This window comes from Zosterops lateralis (genome assembly GCF_965231275.1).
Source record: "Zosterops lateralis genome assembly, chromosome: 2".
NCBI lineage: Eukaryota > Metazoa > Chordata > Aves > Passeriformes > Zosteropidae > Zosterops > Zosterops lateralis.
This window is the reverse complement of record NC_139763.1, coordinates 89,939,682-89,962,253: the sequence shown is the minus strand read 5'-3', so window position 1 is coordinate 89,962,253 and position 22,572 is coordinate 89,939,682. Positions and strand designations below refer to the sequence as shown.

General features: G+C 46.2%; 3 protein-coding genes across 4 annotated transcripts in view; 2 read left to right on the top strand and 1 right to left on the bottom strand.

Moving 5' to 3' along the window:
* CASR (calcium sensing receptor) overlaps nucleotides 1–3,772 on the top strand; it is a 74,898-nt gene extending 71,126 nt beyond the window's left edge. For both annotated transcript variants that reach the window (XM_083883631.1, XM_083883632.1), the window contains exon 7: nucleotides 468–3,772. In XM_083883631.1, coding sequence (XP_083739757.1) covers nucleotides 468–1,921 — 1,454 coding nt within the window. In that variant the 3' untranslated portion in view covers nucleotides 1,922–3,772. The remainder of the gene's footprint in view (nucleotides 1–467) is intronic.
* A 2,040-nt stretch (nucleotides 3,773–5,812) lies between these two features.
* Nucleotides 5,813–10,883, top strand: LOC310923909 (cystatin-B-like). The gene is made up of 3 exons (XM_083884776.1): nucleotides 5,813–5,945; nucleotides 9,575–9,676; nucleotides 10,058–10,883. Exons 1-3 carry the CDS (start codon nucleotides 5,880–5,882, stop codon nucleotides 10,184–10,186), a joined length of 297 nt encoding a protein of 98 aa, XP_083740902.1. The 5' UTR covers nucleotides 5,813–5,879; the 3' UTR covers nucleotides 10,187–10,883.
* Nucleotides 10,884–10,914: 31 nt separating this feature from the next.
* Nucleotides 10,915–22,566, bottom strand: LOC310923910 (cystatin-A-like). Its single transcript, XM_083884777.1, has 5 exons — nucleotides 22,520–22,566; nucleotides 21,839–22,275; nucleotides 17,883–18,061; nucleotides 13,044–13,145; nucleotides 10,915–11,318 (listed from the first exon to the last, which is right to left on the bottom strand). The coding sequence occupies exons 3-5, from the start codon at nucleotides 17,946–17,948 to the stop codon at nucleotides 11,190–11,192; spliced, it is 297 nt and encodes a 98-aa protein (XP_083740903.1). The 5' UTR covers nucleotides 17,949–18,061; nucleotides 21,839–22,275; nucleotides 22,520–22,566; the 3' UTR covers nucleotides 10,915–11,189.
* Between the last annotated feature and the right edge of the window lie 6 nt (nucleotides 22,567–22,572).

Sequence of the window (22,572 nt, the reverse complement as noted above, 5' to 3'; positions counted from 1 at the left end):
AGGAGGCAAGCACGTTTTTAATTTTCTATGTAATAGAAAAAGGCAGGATATTCAAATGATGATAAAAGTGTGAGAGGTATGAAGACAGACAGAAGCAGAAGATAAAAGTGAAGGAACAAGGAAGAGGGAAAAACAGAGCCTGTGTAAGAGCTGATAGCAATCAAAGTTTGCAAAGTTTTACCAAGAAATGGATTACAAAAAAAAAAAAAAAAAAAGAGTGCAGAGGCAGGACTTCTTTTGAGCAGGAACTAAACATGCTTTAGGTTTTGCTATATAGCCCATGGGAGGTTGGTTGTTTCAGTGTAAGAAACTCCGAGACATCGATATATGACTCTGGGGATCTGCACACAGGAGTGGAACACTCTGTGTGTTTAAGATCAAGGCTGGTGTGTAGCTGCCATATGTCATCCCACTCTTCAGCCTCTAGTTCTGACAAACCTTCCCTCTCCTTATCACTTCTTTTTCAGATGCAAGTGCCTGTGACAAGTGCCCTGAGGATTACTGGTCCAATGAGAACCACACGTCCTGCATCCCCAAGCAGATAGAGTTTCTGGCCTGGACTGAGCCCTTTGGGATTGCTCTGACTCTCTTTGCTGTGCTTGGAATTTTTCTGACTTCTTTTGTTCTGGGAGTCTTCACTAAATTTCGCAACACACCCATCGTCAAGGCCACAAACCGGGAGCTATCCTACCTTCTCCTCTTTTCCTTGCTATGCTGCTTTTCCAGCTCATTGTTCTTCATTGGTGAGCCCCAGAATTGGACTTGCCGCCTGCGGCAGCCAGCTTTTGGCATCAGCTTTGTCCTCTGCATCTCCTGCATCCTGGTGAAAACCAACCGTGTCCTTCTTGTCTTTGAGGCAAAGATCCCCACGAGTCTCCACCGAAAGTGGTGGGGCCTCAACCTTCAGTTCCTCCTCGTCTTCTTGTGCACGTTTGTGCAGATTGTCATCTGTGTGATTTGGCTCTATACGGCCCCACCATCCAGTTACCGAAACCATGAACTGGAGGATGAGATCATCTTCATCACCTGCCATGAAGGCTCCTTGATGGCTCTCGGCTTCCTCATTGGCTACACCTGCCTATTGGCAGCCATCTGTTTCTTCTTTGCCTTCAAGTCTCGAAAGCTGCCTGAGAATTTTAATGAGGCCAAGTTCATCACCTTCAGCATGCTGATATTCTTCATTGTGTGGATCTCCTTCATCCCTGCCTACGCCAGCACGTACGGCAAGTTCGTGTCTGCTGTGGAGGTGATTGCAATACTGGCTGCCAGCTTTGGGCTTCTGGCCTGCATCTTCTTCAACAAGGTCTACATCATCCTCTTCAAGCCCTCCCGCAACACAATCGAGGAGGTGCGCTGCAGCACAGCTGCTCACGCTTTCAAAGTGGCTGCCAGGGCCACACTGAGACGGAGCAACGTGTCCCGCAAGCGCTCCAACAGCCTGGGGGGCTCCACCGGCTCCACCCCTTCCTCCTCCATCAGCAGCAAGAGCAACCACGAGGACCCTTTTCCTCTGCCAGCCTGTGCGGAGCGGCAGCGCCAGCAGCAGCAGCGTGGGTGCAAGCAGAAAGTCAGCTTTGGGAGCGGAACGGTGACCCTGTCGCTGAGCTTCGAGGAGCCGCAGAAGAACGCCATGGCCAACAGGAACGCCAGGCGCCGGAACTCGCTGGAGGCCCAGAACAGTGACGACAGCCTGATGCGGCACCGGGCCCTGCTTCCCCTGCAGATCAATGAGCCCCTCGGGGTTGAGCCCAGCTTCCAAGCAGCTTCCAGCCCAGAGACCAGCTCGCAGGAGTCGGTGGTGGGAGACAACAAAGAAGAGGTACCAAGTGCTGAGGCAGAGCCTTCCCTGCCATCGGTTAACTCCCGAAATTTTATAGGCACTGGAGGTGGCTCTGTCACAGAGAACACGGTACATTCCTAACGAAAGAAGGTTGTGAAAAGTACACCAGCCCCCAAGAGGAACTTGCTCACCTCTTGCTTCTGAAGGGGAAAGGCAACAAAGACACACCGCTGTGACACAGCCCCACCACATCTTAATGTTAGCGCCGGCAGGGTAACACATGTGCCTCCAGAGGAAGGACTGTGTCTGGGGAGCCTTGGATTGAATTTGCATTTGCGTTATTGAAACCAGGACATCTCAGAAGGACAAGTGAAGATCGCCTCTGGTGGGGCTTAAGCAGAAGTCTGCATGCTGCCTTGCCTCCATTAGCTTTTCCTGCCAGACTGCAACTCAGCTGACTATGGGAGGCACTAGGCAATTCCACTATACCCTGCTTTTACATTTATGTATAATATTCCTCTTTCCCACTATGTATAATATTCCCTCTTTATCCAGTATATGTGATCTGTAACCATGTGCGTCAGGACTCTCAGCTCTACAAAAGCAAGGTACACGGTTTCACTTCAGGAAAGCACAGTCCATGGGGAAAATAAAAAAGCCCCCAACATCCTGCATGCTGTGTACAGCCAAAGGTGTGAACATGTAAAGTATTTAATGTGACAGAGCGCCCTGCTATTTATATTTAGTAATGTCCCAGTCTCTCCTTTCTGCCCAACAGGAAATATTGGACAATACTCTCCATAGACTCCATTGCACTAGACCAAGCTACTTAGGTTCCTACTGGTTTCCTCCAGCTGGAATAGCTTTACCTCCAGCCTGCCTGCTTTGGTGGAGGGGGAGAACAGCTTGTAAATCCCTCCCGGAGAACGCTGCAAAAGCACAATGAGATGTATCCCTGATTGATTATGTCGCTAGTAGTTGTATGCTTAACCGAGTGTTGCTGCTGTACTATCCCACAAGGCATACATGGCTAACCCTTTCACACCATAGTCAGTGTTGTGCTTTGCCATATTAACCTGCCTCACACCTACACGGAGCATTGTGCCAGTCCTGGCGGTACTGGGGGGCCTGACACAGCAAATGAAACAAGGAGAAGTGGGAGAGTTAGGGATGGAGGAGGAGCCCCCAGCTGTGGTAGCAGGATTACTGGAGCAGGTGAATATCTGAAGTGTGTGTGCTGGTAGATGACTGGGTGAGAAACACATTCAGGCCTGGGTTCTTGGATGCACATAGAGACAAATGGATGAACTGGATACAGTTTTGCTCCAAAAGGCTCCTAAAGACCTACTAGATTATTTCCCATTTTGAAGAGAGGGCACCTAGCACAAGATTGGTGGACTGTACCTAAAGAAAAACAGTAAGGACTTCAGCAGAGAGCATAGCAGAGCTTGATTACTCTTGTCCCACTCTTCCCAAAGCAGACATAAGTGCTCCTCATTTTTCAAGGCATACCTGGTTCTTTTTGATTCATGCTGGAAAAACTGAAGAGAGTCATTAGCAGTGAGATTTGGTGCAGCCTGATGAGAGAAAAAACACCCATGGACGGCCTGGCGGGAGGGGCTAGGGTTACACTGCAGAATTTAATTCCCTCTTCTCAGATTCCCCATGGAAGAACAAGCATCTGTCAGGTAGATGTCAGTATCCTCCCTCATGAAGACCTAGACCTCTTATAGAAAGGTAGATGGGCCTGCAGCTCAGTGTAAGCAGAGATAAAAGGACTGTGTTCGAATGCATTGGGGAAAACACCACAATTCTCTTGTTACCGTTTTTGCTTGGTTGTTCTTCTGCCAGGGCAGGCAAATAAAACTTACAGGTGACATTACTGTATAAAAACTTTGTTTTGCCACCTCCACTTGTTGACAAGGAAGAGGAGTTTTGACTTACAGGAGCAAAGTGGAAGTCCAGAACCCTAAGAAGCAGGCTATTCAGACAAATCATTTTAACCCTTTTGGTGATCTGTTACATCCCCCTTGGAGTGGGCTCAAATTTTACTGCACCACGTAAGAACCAACCCAGCTATAATATTAAGGCTTGCAAATGACATTACTTGATTATAACTATGGCTCAGATGGTTGGGGGGGGGGGGGGGGGGGGGAGAAGAAAAAAAAAGAGTGAGTTTGAAAACACAAATGCTTCTAAGCCCCACTTTTGGAAACCACATTCCACTCCTGGACCCAATAAGAGCTGCTTACTGCTTCTGGAACCCAGGTCCCTTCCCCAGGCTGCTGACTGTGGCCCGTGGGCTCAGTTCAGGATAGGGAATTGAGCCCCGGGGTCTCACGAGTTAACTGCACGAACAGGGATGAGCACTAGATGGCAGAAAGGGCTAAAAAAAGTATTTTGGTTACGGCTTACATTTCCAAAAATTCCAGTAGCCGAGTAGTTTTAGTGTTACTGAATCATTCCTATTGGAGACACCCAGCTCAGCAGCCCCTGGAGTGAAACTGGCAGCACTGAAACATGTAAAAGTTCAATGAGTGAAATGAAAACGACACAATTTACAAACCAAAGACTATGTACAAACACAGGCAATGTAAAAAACAGGAAGTCACCAACAGCTGCCTTGTTTGGAGAGCAATATTCACTAGCTCCGTGTACAGTAGATGATACTCACTTTTGGGTGCTTTTCATTCCTTGGGTGTTTTTCATTCTTTACATTTACTTAAAAGGAATTTATACCCTGGCACACAATGAGTGTCCAAGAGCTGCAATCATTTTTTAGCATGGCCAAGTGTGCTGTATTTGCTGGAGAAGCCCCTTCCACCCTCCCTGCACTCATACCTGGAGCCCTAAGGCTCCAGCTCCAGTGCTGGGTGAGAGCTGCTGCTGCAGCAGCTGATAGCAGTGTCACACATGCTGGACACAAGGGAAGTTCAGCAAAAAAAGGACCCCTTTGGGAAGGTGCTTTGTAACCAAACCCCTTTTCCCATGCACAGAGAGAGGGATATGTTCTCATCCTGTCAAGTCCAGGAGAGGAGAAGGCTTGGTCAGGCAATTGTCCAGAAGCCTGTTGGTGTATCACACATGACAACACTGATGAAGACACACTGGGGAACACTCTTCTGTTGAAAGCACGAGCCTGAGAACCTCCTCTGACATTTCCTACCAGAAGATGCCCACATGAATGGTTGTCTCATCCCACCCACCATGGCTCAAAAATCCACTGGAAAACTTGCCCCAGTGTGGGGTTTCCTGCACTGTTCAGTAGTGAAGCAACAACAGTGTATCAGCTCTCTGGTGGGATTTCCACTGGAAAACTTGGGAACCATCCCAGTGAAGAGCCCAACCCCTCACCCCAGTCTCCTCACAAACCTGGCAGAACTCTGCCTACCCAAAGCTCCAGCAGAGAATTTATTTATAGATGATACCAGAAGGAAAAAAAACCTTCCACATTATATTTTGTGCTTCTCACCGTGCCCTCCTTGTCAGTCCATGAGCTCTGTTCAGTTTGCAATACCTGCTATTGTTAAATTTCGGTTTATATTGACCAACTTTACCAAGGGGTGCTGCAAAGCAGGAGGAGGAAGGTAGGTGTTTGTTGTTGGTTCTGCTAGAGTCTGGATGTTTAAATTGCGGGGAAATTTAGGTAAAGACCTGAACACTCAGACTGAAATCTCCCTAGGGACTTTCCCGGAGGCTGGATAATTCACCACCGCCTTCGGCTGGCTGGCTGAGGACAGGCAAAATCAGCCTGGGAGAGATGAAGGTGGTGAAGGAGGGAGTCTGGAGATGGATCTTTCCATGGGGCTGAGGCGAGCACGGTGACACAGGGGAAGGGAGAAGGCAGCGGCCCAGGGCAGCCCTGTCCTCACGCCGGGCTGTCACGGCGGCTGCAGCCCTTCTGTCCAGGGCGCAGAGTCAATTCTGCCGGCAGCTTTCACTGCAAGCGCCGCGTTGGGCTGTTTTTGTCTCCGACACCCGCGCTCGGCTGGGCCCGCCCGGCTGGGCCGTGCCGCTCCCGCCCCCGGCACCGCCCCGGCACCGCCCGGGAGGCAGGATCGGCCCGCAGCTGAGCCAGGAGGAGCGGAGAGCCGGGACCATGCTGTGCGGGGCCCCCTCGGCCGCCCAGCCCGCCACCGAGGAGACGCAGCGGATGGTGGAGCAGGTGAGGGCCGGGCGAGCCCCGGGAGGGCCGCGGCGGGGAAAGGCCGCGCAGGCCTGTGCGGGCCCAGGGCGTGCTCGGCCATTGCTCCAAGCGCCGAGACACCGCCCCCGTGTGAAACGGGAAGGAATGGGGGACACAAGGAGCAGTCCCCGGCTCCCGGAGCTCTCCTTCCCTTCCCTGTGCCCGCTTGGCGTGGCCCTGTTTACTCCAGAGGGACCCGGCAGAGCCATTGCCTGGAGCTCGGGGAACGAGCCCCAGTGCTTCTTACAAAATACGAACCTTGTACATAGGTTTGGGGTTTGGGTTTTTGTTGTTTGCGTGGGAAGGGGGGATTGTTTGTTTTTTTGAGGGGGTGAAACGTGGAATAAGCAAGAAAGCTTCTTTGCTGCTTCCGCTTTTCCTCAACACAGAATTCAGCTCCAGGCGCTCCCAGCTTCAAATCCTGATACTACTTACAGTTCCTTAGATTACCACTCGTGTTATTGGAACACATGCTTTTACTCTAAAAATACCAGTGTGCAACTTAAGTGCTTTCAAGGCACATGCTCTTCTTTTTGTCATGGAAATTCAAGTTCCTTCTGCTTTTTAGCTTTTCAGCTGGGGTGTGGTAAGCAAGAGAGCAAAGATGAAGAAGGATGTGCTCCAGCTTCTGACACTTTATCATTCTGGGCCTGTTCCCCAGGCAGGAGCAGTTCCCAAACACATACAGAGGCACAGCAGGCACTGAAATTAACATTTAGCTTGTACAGTCTGAGGATTCTGTGCTTTAGGAAAAGGGACAGATATGCCTGAGTGTGCAGTAATAAGCACATGATAGAGAATTGCTGGGAGTCATAATTATTGCTTTGACCTGAAAAGGCCTACATGTCATGTTAAAGGTAGTGCAGATATGCAGTTAACATGGGCTTAAAACTAGGTTTGAAATCCTGACTTTGTGTAGCAGACTGCAGTGGTTTGGTAATCCAAAAACAAAACCCTATTGGATTCAGAAGTGAACAGAATTCACCAAAAATCTCATGTTTTCATTTAAATCACCTAAATACTTTAATTGTTTTGACTGCCAGTTTAAATGACTTCCTTTAATGAAATACAGGTGGGAAAACCCAAACTTGTAACCTGCCCATGCACTCATATCCTCATCTGGACACTGCTGGAAAAAACATTAGTTTTGTTAAATCGAGGTAGCCTTCTCAAATTGTTTTATTTGCCTAAAGTCAGGCCTTTGTGGAGATTTATTAGAGCCTGCCAGTTTGCTTGCCATTAACATATTCCCTGTTCCTGCCTTTCCAGTTCTTGCCTTCGTTTTACAGTTTCCTAAGAATCCTTGTGATGGCCGAATGTTGTTCAGTTTTGTGACCCAGAGCAGGTGTCATGTCACACAGGGCAGGAAGGCTTCCTTCAGCAGTGTCTGGCTTAGGACAGCCATAGGAACAGCCTCCCCACGGCAAGGATTTCCCCCCAGGCCTGTTCAGCTTTGGCCTCTCACTGGTACCTGTGGCCAGAGCTTATTCAGGGTGATTCTGAGCCATCTGCTTTTTAGTTAACTGCTCTGGGAGTGCATGGCAAAGGGTGGTGCAGGGCAGTGGAGAGCCTTCAGGGCATGATCATTTATAGCCCTGTGACTGAATCATGGATTGCTTGGGTGGGAAGGGACTGCACCTCCTGCCTGAGTGCAGGGTCAGTATCCTCAGGCTGCTCAGAGCTTTGTCCTGTCAGGCCCTGAAAACTTCCAAGGATGGAAACTAAGCAGCTTCTCTGAATGCTCCTACTGTACTGCAGGAATGTCCTCAGGGGAAATGTTTCTCTTTATATCCAGTCTGAACTCCCAGTTTCAGTTTATGACCATTGTGCCTCATTCTTCTGCCATCTGGAAAGTTCCATCCCTGGAAAGAGCCTGGCTTCTTGTAGGTATTGGAAAGTTTTCTTCAAAGTCTTCTCTTCCCTGGGCTGAGCAAGCTGATTTTCTTCCTCTCCTCACAGCACAAGTGCTCCAGCCATGCTGGTGTGCTCATGGAGTGCTCCTGGTGACCCTTCACTGAGCTCACTGCAGTTTATGGGTGTCTGATTTGTACTGGGGGCCCAGGACTGGACACAGGGTTCCACATTTTCTAACAAGGGCTGAGCAAAGGGCAATAGTCACTCACCTGTCTCCTGGCCAGGCTCCTGCTGATGCAGTATGCCATTAACTCTGGTACCACCAGGACTCCCAGATCCAGACCGAGATCAAGAACCAGGTCTTTGGGGAGAGTATTTCTGTCTGGGACCTCCCTCTCCACACTGACTCAGGATGCTCCTTGGTCTCATGCTGTGGTGACTCACTGCCACAAGTGATAACACCCTGACAGGATTGCAGCTGCAGGACTCTGAGCTGTCCCCACCCAGGGGCCAGCATTCAGCTTGCTGGTGGAAATACAAAATGTGCCGACCTGGGGTGATTTAGTGACCTCAGAAACCAAAGTTGCACAGTGCCTAGGATTGCTAAAGGAGCACAGACCAGGAGAGGGTCAGTGGGAGACTTATGTCTGCCCCACTGCTTAAAATTTGTAAAAGTATCTCTAATGATAAAAACAGAAACCATTTGCTCCAGTTTCTGACTCAGGAGAAGGGGAGGAGGCAGGAGTGAATCATGGTGCTCTCTGGGGCTGTGCCCTTCTGTGCATCTTAAAATGCAGCTTCAACTTCCTTATGGCAAAAAAAAAAAAAAAAAAAAAAAAAAAAAAATCCAACAACAACAAACGTAAAAGTGTCCAAACATTATTATCTTGCTTGCAACATACTGATCATAGCCCGGAGGGAGTGTAAGGTATGGCCTCTGAGAGAAGATAAAAAGCAGGGACAGGATGGTTACTGAAAAGGCACCAGAGTTCTAGGAGTTGGAGAACATACCCTGTTCAGGAATTGTTTCTGGTCCTGCTTCACCTACAGCACCTGAGCAATGGCAAGTTGGCACTTGTTTTTTCCCAGGGAAGGATGTGGGATTTAGGCAGGAGTGCAGAAGTATCTATTTTCTTTGAATTTAGGAAAAAGGAGAAGTACACCATATAAGTGGTGGATCTACTCATTGCTGGTACTCCTGCCCTGGAAGTGAAGGGAGGGCTATGCAATGATGCAGTGCAGGAGGTGCAGCCTGGAGCAGGCAAGGACTTGCAAGGAAGGACTCCAACTTGCCCTGCAAAACCAAGGCTGAAATCTTCTGCTTTCCTGACCAAGAATTTTCCATATACCCACAATGTGTTAGAGTGCCCAGTGCACTGGCAGGAGAGAAGAGCTGCATCTCAGGAATTCATGGCTCCCTCTAGGGTACTGGACGGGTTATTTTGATTTCTTGAGCACTGTTGTGCAGTTTGAAAACACAGATTCCAGCAGAGATGCTGAAAGAACTGTCAGGTGTTGTCCAGGCTTGGTGTCAGCCTGTAGTGACTCACTCCCACCTCACTCTCAGCTTTGCCACCTCTGTGGATTCCTGGTCCTGCTTTCACACAAAACTTAACATGATTCATTTTGCTTTTTTAATGTCTTGGAAAAGCAGGAACTCTGTGTCTGGGAATTCAGCAGCATTGAACTGTAAGCCTTAAGTCCTAAATACTTGAATCTTGCATCAGTCTTAAAGAACCTGTTGTTTCCTTAAGGTAAAAGCTCAACTAGAAGAAAAAGAAGGGAAAACCTTTGATGTCTTCACTGCAGTGGAGTTTAAAGCTCAGGTGGTTGCTGGAACAAACTACTTCATCAAGGTAGAGGATGCTGGGTTGTTTCTCTTGTATTAATGTATATAATCTTTGCAATGGTGGGGGGGTTTTTTCTTTCTTAACTAGAGGAGAATGCTTACAATTTGACCTTAATAAGAAAAAAATTGTGCATTAAAAAACCACAATTATTCACCTCCAACCCCTCTCCCTATCTGTCAAATAGAGAGAGCCTCTTTTCTCCATTTTCATGGGAAGATTGGCTGGTATTTCTGCAAAGCCACAGCTCCTAGTCTGCTTTAAAATAAGCCAGTGTTTTTTCTTACTGCCTGTCTGCTGCTCCATCCTCAAACCAACCCAGCCTCTGCCACCCCTGCTGCTGCAGGCTGCTCCCCCTGCAGGGATCTCACTGGCTTTCCTGCTTTGCAGGTCCATGTTGGGAATGACGAGTTCATGCACCTGCGGGTGTTCAAGAGCCTCCCCCACCAGAACGAGCCGCTGAGCCTCCACAGTTACCAGAGCAGCAAGACAAAGCACGATGAACTGGCTTATTTCTAGCAACCTTCTCTGCTGTATTTCCCTAGCTGGGTCTTATGTGCATTTTCTACAGGCTGCAACATGTTGATTCCTGTGCCAACAAAGGCAGAAAAAAGTGTCTTTTTTTTAACATCATGGTGGAAAAAAATCAATTTCTTTTATGCCATTCCCTTCCTGTGCAATCTCCAAAGCTGAGAGTCACAGGGCTCTCCTATTACCTGCACTAATGTAAACTCTACTTTTTTTGCAACTTAACTTAGGCTTTAGTGCACCTTAACCAGAATACTGTGGCTGAGTCCTGTCTGTGGAATTCCTTGGTCTGGAAAGTGGAAGGGGAATAACACCAGCACTCGTATATTTGCAGCAAGGAACAAGAAGACAGCCTCAGTCTTTTCTGTGCTCTTTTGCAACTGTGAATGTATGTGTAGATTTAAATGGTACTTTGTATTTTATGGGCAAAGACCTGATGAGAGACTCCAGCTGAAGCAGTTTTTCAAGGAAGAGAAGGAGGCTTAGAGTAGTTTGAAACAAACATTCCCTTGGTAATCATGCTCATCCTCTTGCAGCAGTAGCATGTAATGTCCCATAGAGGGTGTGTGAGTTTAAAATACCAAACCTGCTTGCTTATGTTCTCAGGCCAATGGAAAAGTCCTGGAAAGGAACTTAAGCTGGACAAGCATTTCTGCATTTATAACAATAAACATTTCTTTTGACTTGAGCTGGCATCTTTGACTGGTGCTTTACTGTTCTCTTCACTGGTTTTCACTACTGATTATTATCTTGCTCAGCTTTTTTTCATTAAGTGTTTTTTATATTCCAGATAACCGTATGTTTATTCTATGTCTTAATTAGAAGTACTTTATTTTAATCTTGTGACAGACATGAAAGATAAAAAAGACCTCTGCAGGTATATCAGCAGCAAAAGGAAAATATGGACAATAGCTTTGCAGATTTATTTTATTTACCGTCACAGGCAGAACCCCCATAGGATTTGCAGAGGTGAGGCACTGCACCTCCTCATGTTTTAGAAGTAGGTCAGAGGGTCATCTCTGGTTTTGCCAGTCTGAAAATCGGCAAGGCTGGGACCTTGGTTCTCATGAGGAAGACTCTGAAACACCTTTAAGTGGACATACTCAGCATCGGAAACTTGGACCTAGAAACCAAAAGAGTGGGGAGGTGAGGATCATGGGCTCAAAGCAGTTCAAACAAAAGGCTGCTCTTCACATTTTTAAAAGAACATCTTTGCTCAGGATCTTAATTTTAGATGTACCTTCATTTTTACTTCAACAGCTTTTATCCAACTCTGGGTAGTAACTGGTGGCAGAACCTGTCTACACCTGTAGAAAGCTGTATTAAAACCCCTCAGATTCAGGAGAAGGGAAAAGGAGCAGAACTCCTTGGGTGTGGAAGCACCAGAAGATGCAACAGGAGAAAGGTTTTGATGGTGTCCTATTTCAGTCACCAAGGTGCCAGCACATTTGGTCACAGCTTCCTGGCACACTTGTAGGAGACAAGAGACAGTGAGGAAACCTTCATGACTTGGGGGTGGGTGTGAGTGTGCACAACAGGTGCTAAACTCTCCCTCGGTGAGGGACATGGAAATTTTAATTCCTTAGACTCCAAGAGGTATTTACGTGCTTTCAGGTGGCTGCAGTCTGGTGCAATGTTTGGGTTGCATCTCAGCCAAGTCTGGTGGTAAAAACATCAGTGAGGTGGATGATTCAGAAATATAAAAGAATTTATCCTGTGGTGGTTTGTTCCCATTAATGCTAAAATGAGGAACTGTTTTCCAGCACTGGTAAAATTGGGAATGAAGAGACAAATCATCCATTTCCAGTGCTACAAATTGATTTTTTCCAAGTTCACTAATACATCAATCTTCATTTCTGGGTTAAGACTTCTTTTAAGGAAGTACCTGGGAAAGAAGAAGGTTTGGCAGCATCTGTCCTTCCTGGGATCAGCTAAGTATGAGAAGTGTGGAGCTAATGCTCACAGTGTCTCTGCAAAATTACTTTCCCCCAGACATTACAGGCTGATTTCTCTAATAAAAAATATTCTTCCAATTCCCTTGTCAATGGAGCAGACCCTGCCAGGCACATGTCCACACACATGTGGGGTTTCAGCAGTCACAGGCCATGCCTGCTCTGCTCCAGAAGGCCAGCCTGATACTCAGCAGTGCTTGCTGGCCTTCAGATGAAAAATACACCCACCCATTTCTTCTGTGCTACTTCACAGAAAGCTGCTCACAGCCATTGGTCAGGGTTTCCAGTAGATGAGGAATGGTGCTATCACAGGGCTCCAAATAAGCACTACCCATTTTTCCTCTGCAGCAGAGAGGGGGTTTTGAAAATACAGAAAGAAGCAGCAGGCAGGCTGTACCTCTGCAGCATCTGACACACAACCAAAACATCAACACACCTGCTTGCATGCAAAACTAGTCAGCAGACATGTGTGCACTACATTACAAAATTGACTCTATCTCTCCATCAGTTCCTTGAGCTGATTTCAATTTCATCCCAACAAACACAACTGAAGGACTCAGACACTATTTTTCCTTGAAAGGAAACAGGAGACCAGTTATGACTTGTTGAAATTATTTGAGTTGGGAAGGCAGTCTATAGTCCTTGAGGGGGATAATCCCAAGCAGTTTACCAGTCACATCTGAATAAGCACAGGGCATATTTTATAATACTTATATTTGTGCTTACAGTAGTGCCAAACAGAGGAATTCTGTAAGCATGTGGAGGTAGTCCCCATTTCTGTTACTCACATCAGATGGTTTCCTATGATGTTTGCGTCTTTTTCTAGCTGTAAGCCACTCTGCAAGTCACCTGTATCATTTAATTCCAAAACACTCCCTCCTACAATATATACCAACCTTTATAAAGTACATTGTCCCAGCAACCACTTGAGTCCTATATTCTATGGCTGTAAAGACACGACAGTTCGTGTTTGCCCGGCTTTGAAACTGTGGCTTCACCTGTAAAAAGAAAGGGAAGAATGATTGGCAGGTCGATACATCACTCCAATTTTCACATACATCACTCCAATTTTCTTCCTTTCAAACATACTCCCTTAATGAAACTCCACAATGTGACTGAGGGTGCCCTCAAACCCCTCATCCAAATCATCAATAAAGATATTAAACAGGACTGGCTCCAACACTGACCTCTTGGGTGCACTACCTCTGACCACCAGATGTAATTCCATTCACCACCTCCCCCTGGGCCCAGCCATCCAGCCAGTTTTTTCACCCAGTGAGCAGTGCACCTGTCCAAGCTTCTTCAGTAGAACGTTGCAGGAACTGGTGTCAGAGGCTTTACTAAGGTCCAGGGAGACAACATCCATAGCCTTTCTCTCATCCACTAGGCAGGTCTTGGAAAGAGATCAGGTTGGTCAAGCAGAACCTGCCTTGCATGAACCCATCCTGGCTGGGCTTGAATCCCTGGTTGCCCTGCACATGCTGTGTGATGGTACTCAGGATGAGCTGTTCCATGACCTTCCCCAGCACTGAGGTCAGCCCAAACAGGTCTGTAGTTCCCTGGATCCTCCTTCCTGCCATTCTTGTAGATGTTCTTTTAGAGAGCCATCAAATTAGCTAGACTCCAGTTGTGTGAGACCTTCCTGGTTCACCAGGATCACTGGTAAATCATGGACAGTGGGCTTGGAGAGCTCTTCCATGAGCTCCCTCAGAACCCTCAGGTGGATTCCATCCAGCCCCATAGATTTACATGTTTAAGTGGAGAAGCAGGTCACTGTTTCCTGCCAGATTGTGGGAGCTTCATTGTGTTCCTTGTCTCTGTCTTCCAACTCAGGGAGCTGGTACCCTTAGGACAACTGGTCTGACTATTAATGATTGAGGTTAAGAAGACTTTAAATACTTTAGCCTTTTCTTTATTTTTTGTGGCAACACTTTTCACAGCATCCAGCAAATAAAGGAGATCCTCCCTAGCCCTCTTTTAGTTGCTGGTGCATTCATAAGAACACTTTTTGTCCCTACTTTTGGCAGTGGCCAGAGTTAAGTTCTAGTAGGGGTTTTGCCTTTCTGACTTTCTGCGTAACCTCCCAACACCTTTGTAATCCTCCTGAGTTGCCTGCCCCATCTTCCAAAGCTTATAAACTATTTTTTACCCTGGGTTCCAGCCAAAACTCTCTGTTCAGCCAGTCCAGTCTTCTTCCCCACCAGCTTGTCTTTTGGCACATGAGAACACCCTGCTCTTGCACCTTTAGGATTTCCTTCTTGAAGAATGGCCAGTCTTCCTGGATCTCTCTGCCCTTCAGGACTGCCTCCCAAGGGATTCTTTCAACCAGTCTGCCAAACAGGCGAAAGTCCTCCCTCCAGAAGTCCAAGTGGTTTTGCTGTTGCCCTTCCTTGTCCAAGGATTAAAAACTCCCCCATGTCATGATTACTGCGTGACCAGCACACAGAAAGCAGAGACAGTCTTTCCTAGCTGGGTGACATGGTGGCCCTCTGCACATGCTGATGACCAGATACATTACTGAGCTCGGGCAGAGGAGCAGCTTCAGTGTCAGCCAGCCCTGGGCAGAGCCAGCAGCACCTCAGCACGTCTCACCACCCACCTGTTTCACAGGTACACACTGAATTAATTTACTTCCCCAGCACAAGCACCTACAGCTGGCTGCCACTCCCATGACATTCCTTCCTAGCAGGAAGACCACAGAAAGCACCCAAGGAACATCCAGATCATTTCTAGAGAGCCAGAAATTATCATCCTATTCAGCTTCCTCATGATCTCTTACTCTGCTCTTCTGAGCAGCTTCCAGAGGGTTTCTATCCCCAGGAACTGATAACTATACTTTCAGCTGAGAAGCTGCTAACTCTGGCAAACCAGGGAAATTTTAATTCCAAACTGACTGAGGCAGGGGCCTCCTAGAATGCTCCTAAGTGGCAACTTTTGGTGTATCATATTCCTCTGTCAAAACAAAACAAAGCCACTTCTCTCCAGTTTTGCTCTCTCTCCTCTGGCCACTATGTCTCCCATTTGTTATTTACAGACTGAGCCTTCAGTAAAATCAAGCAGGCAAACAGCTCTTTAATCCTCAGGTGAAATATATAACATTCCTAAGTTCTTATCTAACAGCATCCTAAACCCAAAACATTCCTCAGTTTTGGGCAACAGCTGTAAAACAAGGAGACCAAATAAATAGCATTCCTCAGCTCACTAATGATGGCCAGAGACAAGGCACAGGTATAAGTAAATAATTATGTAATTCCATGAGCAGACAGACCTTGGGCATCCCAAGCTCTGCAGATGCTCTTCACAACTTCATTGAAATCATAGGAATTGCTTCATGCAAGGGTGACACTTATGCTGGAAGGATAGCAGGATTTCCCCAACATAAGGTTTCCATAGGAATATTTTCCTTAGAGAACTATACCAAAGCCTCTGCAAGGGAGAAAAGGACCAGGAAGCATTCTCTCCTGCTCTCAGCACAGGGCACAAATTTCACCTTGCAGAAAATAAAGAGCAAAGAACAATCTGTTTTCATTTTCACAAAGCTACTGAGAACAAAAGAACACTAAAATTAGGATCAGTCTTTTTCTGGAATCACACAGAAACTATCCACATTTCAGATTCCATATGTGCCCTGCACTCTGGGAGCATTAGCACTGCCTGAAACCAGCATTCACATCAAGTGCCTGTTTGCTCACAGGCACCCAAGTGCTGTGGTTTCACCTCCAATACACACTGCACGACTTTCTGATGACCCATAAATAACACAGTCCAGCACTGAAAATAAAGCTCAGTATCTGGCAGGGTGCTTGAGCCATTTCACAGATTCATTAATTAAATTTCACAGCCTTCAGTTGGCCCCAGCTTACACATGAGGAAACAAGAATGGCAAATACACAAAGGTGCTACAAGTCCCTTGCTAGGGTCTCCCCTCTATAGGTAAAGGGGAATTTCTCATCTCTGCAAGTGCTGCTCCTTCAAACATTCCTGCCAGGATAGAAGGAACAGTGATTCTGCTCCCAATTCAGTCAGTGCCCCCCAAATAATTGTAGATCATCCATTTCTCTTTCTGCTCTGCACTAAATCATCTCTGACTAACCTGCTACCTCTGGCAATCCCAGCTGTGACTGACTAATAAAGCCCTACAATGGAAGAAGGCTCAGAGGAGCTGGGGAGGGTGCCACCCATGAAACTCAGGAATAATGCAGGGTGTGACTGACCACAGCTTTTGCAAATAAACTGACTTTATCTCAAGACAAAGGTTGACCTCAGGGTGTTTTTGATAAATAGCTCTGTCAGTGGAGGGGCTCATGTATCAGTGTAGCTCCCCGAGTTCAATAAAAGAAAGTGAACACACTCCTGAGTTAGCCAGACCCGCATGGGAGGAGCGAACGCATGGCTCTGCCCAATCCTGAGTATAAAAACTAAATGGCTGGACAAAAGAATTTCGAAGAAAATTGCTGGCTAGAGCAGACTTCAACCCACAGCCCCCTTCCCAGTCACTGAGGATGCCCAGTGTGGTGACACAGAGCGTGTTGTACAGACCAGGAGTGCAGAACATGCTGGTATCCTCAGGAACTGGGATTGCAGTTGCTACATTTTGCTAAGAGTAACTTACACCTCTATCAAGTTACAGTATATTTGTATCACTCTGCTAAATCAGACTCCTAATGTAACATGGAGTATCTTCTAATCAGTAAACTGGATGTCAAACATTATCCCCTCCATCTGTGGACTATAGAAAAGAGCCCTGTCACAGTACTGGGCTGCCTGGTCTCAGTTTGCAAGATCATAGAAGATGTGGAAGGATGCTGGTGCAAATTCTGTCCTTGGTGGCACAGCAAAGGAGAGAGCTGGGAGCCCTGCACATCAGGTATAGTGAGTGTGCACAGTATCGGCCAATGCATTCAGCCCTGTTACTTCCTATTTTTGTTTCCTCAAAGAGTGCCTGAGTGCAATTGCCAAAGGGAGAGCTCATCTTTTAGAGCCAGAAGGGAGAAGACTATTGGGTGGGTAGGAATATAAGATGGGAGTTTTCCCATGATTTGTTGTTCCCCTTTCATTCCTCAGAATGCATTTTACACTTTCTTTAAAAAGAGCTGCTGCACTGCAGGGCATTAGAGGATCTGCAGAGGTGCTGCTCACAAGCTGCTCCAGGATAGGACCAGTGCCTGCAACCAACCACCTGGCCACTGGGCTCACTCACTGGCCTGCCTTGGGCCAAGCTCACCTTGCCCCACCAGCAGCCCCTGTATCACAGCTGTGACTCTAGAAAACACTTAATGCCAGCAGGGAACACACAATTTAAAAACAGCTTTGTCCTGTATATCTAATTCTTTACTGTATACTAGCATGTGGTTTGTCCAATGGAGTCATTCACTGAGGAATGAATTCTACCAGGTACCACCTTTTCTCTTCCAATATGCCACCTCTCATTTAAACAAGTGACCTCTGCTGGCATAGCAGAGCTGGGCTTGGAACTTCACACAGACATTAACTGAAGGTAGCCAGTACCATGCCTGGCCATGCACAAAGAGGAGACACAAAAGTGGTTTGTATCAGTCTTACCAAGGCACTTCTACATAGAATACTGAGAAAACACTGCCAGTCAAGGGGATTCCCACTTTCAGCATGAGCTTCTTCAGTTTAAAATCTGGCTCAGTCTCCCAGGCTTTACACAAGCTTCAGGCATAGCCTCTTTGCACACAAGTAGCTTAATCTAGGGACAGGGTGCAACTCACCTGGTTAGCAATCTGCTGAATTTCTGGAGTAGCTGGCTTGGTGTCAGATAAGCCCCCGGTCATCATGGTGGCAGGTGACTTCTCTGAAATGATGAGTGGCTCTGAAGAGGGAAGTTCAGTGCAGTCTGAGCAGAGTCTCCAGGCATCTCACATATATACACATCATGGAATCATGTGACCTGCAACACATGGAGCCTACCATTAATGAACTGGAGAAGGAGACAAATGGGGAAAAGCAGGGAAAAAGCAATGTAAAACAGTGGCAATATCATTAATAAATGTAAAAAACACCTAAAGAAGTGTTTATGGTCTGCACATCAAAAAGAAAAGCAAACATCAGCCTCCCGTCACCCACATCTTAAGGAGAGTTGGTTTGGGCTGCAGCTGGAACCTCTTGCTCCTCCACCCATGTGCAGATGACTAGGCTGAACTCTTGAGAAACAGATCAAAGACACACTCAGTGTTTCACAACCTGATCACACCTTTCCTGATCAGAGGAAAGGATGCATCACTTCCCTTAGCGTAGGTGCCATTCAACTTGAAATTTTATTCTCTCAATATCCTTCTAAGTGGGGAAATGGGAGTAGGTAGCATCTTACATTCAGTAACTTGACTTTTCCTCTGCCTGACCAAAAAGGTGCCAAGGTAAAAACCAGCACCAGAAGTAGAAAATAATTCAATCCCAGATTCAGGTACATATTGCAAATAAGGCATGTCTGCTTCTATCCCATAAAACTGAGAGATGCATTCAGGCAATCATAATAGCAACTGAATGTGCAATAAAATCTACTTTTTAACTCTAGTGCAAATTTCCTGGAAGACAAAGTATAATCAAAAAACCACAAATGCTGTCTCAATTTCAGTGTATGCTGCTGAAACACATAACATAAGAACATATAGTCAGAAATATTCATTCTGCAGTTACAGTCACATGGCACAGTGACACTGATGAATGCAAATATACAAAGCTCAAAACCTACTGGGGAAAGGCTAACAACTGCTAGCAGGTAAGGGAGAACTAACACTTCAAGAGCACAGAAAAAATTACTCCCCGTCAATCCCTCAATCCCCCTCACCAGCAAGTAAGAGGAATGTTGTCCCAGAGCAAGGACCAGAGAAACAGCAACAGACCAGACACTGTTTAATCGGTAGGGGCAGGTACATGGGAGCAGGTGAAAAGAGAGTATGTGCTGCACACAGGCAATGAGCATTTCTGCTGGGATCAGCATTAGGGAATTTTCTAGGAACAGGTGGGTTTATGGCCACAGCAACAAAGTTATCTGTGTCCTACCCATACTACTGACCCTCCTCCTCACAGATAACAAGTGATGCAAGACACTGTAAAAAAGCACTTCAGATCCGACTTCAAGGCCTGGTTTGGGTATAAAGCCCCTGAGACTGAGAAACAGGGGCTGTAGGGGCCCTACACTCAACAGTAGTGATGAGTATTACAGCATGTTACTGAAAAAGATACCGCAGAATTTTCCAAACTTGACCAGCAGTGCTATGGAAGTGGACAAAAAGCATTTGAGGAAAATCATTGTCCTGAGACAATATTTTTGTGAACAGAGAGAAAAATCCTTCCGGTTTCCAAGAATAAAGGGAGTGGCACCTGTTGAAACTGGAATTATGCTCCTTACATCAACTTCTCCTCCCCAGATGAGGAGTTCCTCATAGCCCTATTCATGGAGCTGATGACAGCTCAAACCTTCTTTTGTCTAAGATCCTGCTGATTCAATCAGATGCTGACCATGTTGCACCACTTGTGCCTTACTCACACAGCAGGACAGATAAGGAACTGAAGAGCCAGCTCACCTTACTGAGGCCAGAAATCAGAGAATGTGTCCAACAACTGCACAGCACCAGTGCTAGAACAGGACATGTTATAAACCTGTCCACTCACCAGGACACAGATCCTGCTAACTTCCTTGGGAAGGGATGTTAGATCCCCAGGGCAGCAGTACACTCCTGGAGAACTCTTGATTCTGTCTAGCAACAAATACACTGAGCACAAAGTATAGGAGAGTTTAATTATAATCTTGGAAAGACTCTAGGTGTGAAACTAAAGATATCAATGTTGTGTGGAAATCATTCACTGGACTCCATATTTCTGGGTTTGCTGGTTTTTGACTTTAAAGCATAACAACTTTTCTTTTCCCCTGGAATGCATAGTTGTGCAGAAGGGAAAAAAAATCAAGACTAATTGTCAGCACGTTAATGATGAAGATTACAGAGGCAAATCAGACTGTTTCCTTTCCACAGCAGTGCTAATGGCTGTCCCAAAATCCAGTGATATTTCTAAGACTGGGATGCAGTACTCGTCCTGCCCAAGTATTTCATGAAACCACTATGAAGTGCTGACGTTTCACAGACCTGTGATCAAAAATGATCAGAGGCAATTGATCAGCCTTATCTTGGGCAACTCTTACCTCCACCCACCCCTCTCTACACTAATTTTTGGATATAATGAACACTGGCATGAAAAGAACACTGGCATGAAAAGAACAGCCCCTCCCAGGCCATCTCTTGCACAACAAGGTGAGTGTGCCCCTTGTAGTGTTTGAGACGTGGCTGGTATCACGTACCAGGCCTGCCTGCACTCTCCATCAGCACAGCTGGCAGCTTCCCCTCACATCACTGTGCTGCTGTTATCTTGGAGAATCTCTGCTGGAACAGCACCACTGGCATTCTTTTCAGCTTTGAAGCTGAGTAACATCTTGCACTATGCACTATTCCAGCACAGAAGAAACAGATCTTTATTGCTGGCAGGCCACTACTTCCCTGGCCCTGTTTAAGCTATTTTAAGAGGTATAAGCTATTGTTGATAAAAACACCAGTACAAACCAAAGCAAACAAAATAAAATATAAAAGAACCTCTACCAAAATCCAAATCCCAGGGTTATATATTTACAAGTCATTTTTAAACCAGGAATTATTATTTGTATTTATCTCAAATAACTCTCAGCTCTGTAGAAATGATTGTGAGAGCCAAGCCAGTACGGTCAGTCTTCTGATTTCACAGTGACAAGACACATAATTGTGACTGGACATGACACATGGTCTGAATGTCTTTAAGAGCTTCTAGAGGAAAGCAGCCCTCTTCCATGTACCAGCTGAAGATATGTTTTCATCATCACAGGAACAACAGCCTTGATTTTCAACATGCTGGTCTGCAAAAAGGGTTTCCCCTCCTGCTACCCATCCTGATTTTGAAAGATTTCTAACATCATACATGAACAAGGATCAACAGAAACTCAACCTTCAGCAGCACAAAGTTCTCATAGCCCAGCCTGTGCTGAGCCTCTTCCTCTCAGTCTGATTCAAGACAACTGAAATCTACTGTTAAAAATACTCTATAAAGAAATTACCTGTTCCATCAGTCTTTCGCCTACAGGCTGCAGAAAACAACAGCACTGAATGGTGAAAAAGAACACCTCTGTTTCACAGAAGGAAAGGTGCACAAGCTTGAGAGGACTTTCCAGGCAAGCAGGATCTGCCCACCTCTATTCACCACTTGCAAGCCATGGGAAAGCCCCAGTAGAGGAGGCAAGGCACCCACAGGACTCTGGACACAGCCATCAGCTGTGCACAAATGCCTTTACTTTAGGAAATAGAAGTTAAAACCAGGGAAAGCATGAAATCCTGCTGTTTGTAGGGTGCACTATTTGACCCTCACATGATGGCAAACAGCCGAGTAATTTTGTAACCACCTCAACGGTAACATTGAAGCAAGGTTCAACCCCTGACTAAGCACAATCCTGTAATCCTCAAGCATCTCTAGATACAAGATCTACCTGCCTGTACAGGCTTGGTGTGGCACACAGCTCACACCGATACCATTTGCCCACATGCCAGAACATCCCACTCCACATGCAGCTCTGAGGTACCCAGGAAACAGCCGAGCCGCGCTCTCCTGCCCCGCGCCCAAAGCATGGCATGCAATTCCATGTACTCACCTCGTGTTCCATGCAGTTCAACAGCAACATCAGACAGCCTCTGAGCCACCTGACTGGCCGTGGACTACTGTAAGAGACAGCCTTCTGTGCTCAGAGCAAACTAAATACAGCAATTCAATGTCTTAGTGCAACTCTCTGTATGCAAGCTGCAAACACTCCAAGAAGGGATGTTGTGGATTTAGGAGTCTTCTCATAGTATCAGTTTTTTATGCTCAGGTTTGTATAGGACTACTTGCTTGGCCTTATATTCAAACTGAAAATAACTCCATGTTGGGTTGATTTTTTGGGGTTGTGGGTTTTGGGTTTTTTTAACATAGTTTCGTCATAACAAATAAATAAATTTTAAAAAAAAAATTGTGTTTCACATCCATTTCACAGGTCATTTATCACAGCATCTGCTTAAGTGAAGAAACTTTCCACAACAGCTGAGCAAACATCTGGATGGATAAAGGAAGACAATGATTAATTTTCATTACAGTCTCTAGTTTATACAGAAAAAAAGAATTATTTTTCAAGACTACTGATCCAAGTCTATACACACTCACAGAAGTTTCTATTGTACAACTGCCTTAAAAGGAGAATTTGTCCTTGCAGTTGATCCAAGCCCTGGAGAGAACAAATATTTGAAACACCCTTACTAGAGGTCAATATTAAAGTACCAGCTTTGAAATCAAAACTTACTGTTCTCAACATCTCATTAATTGACCACCATCTCCTGTTGAAATTTCATTAGT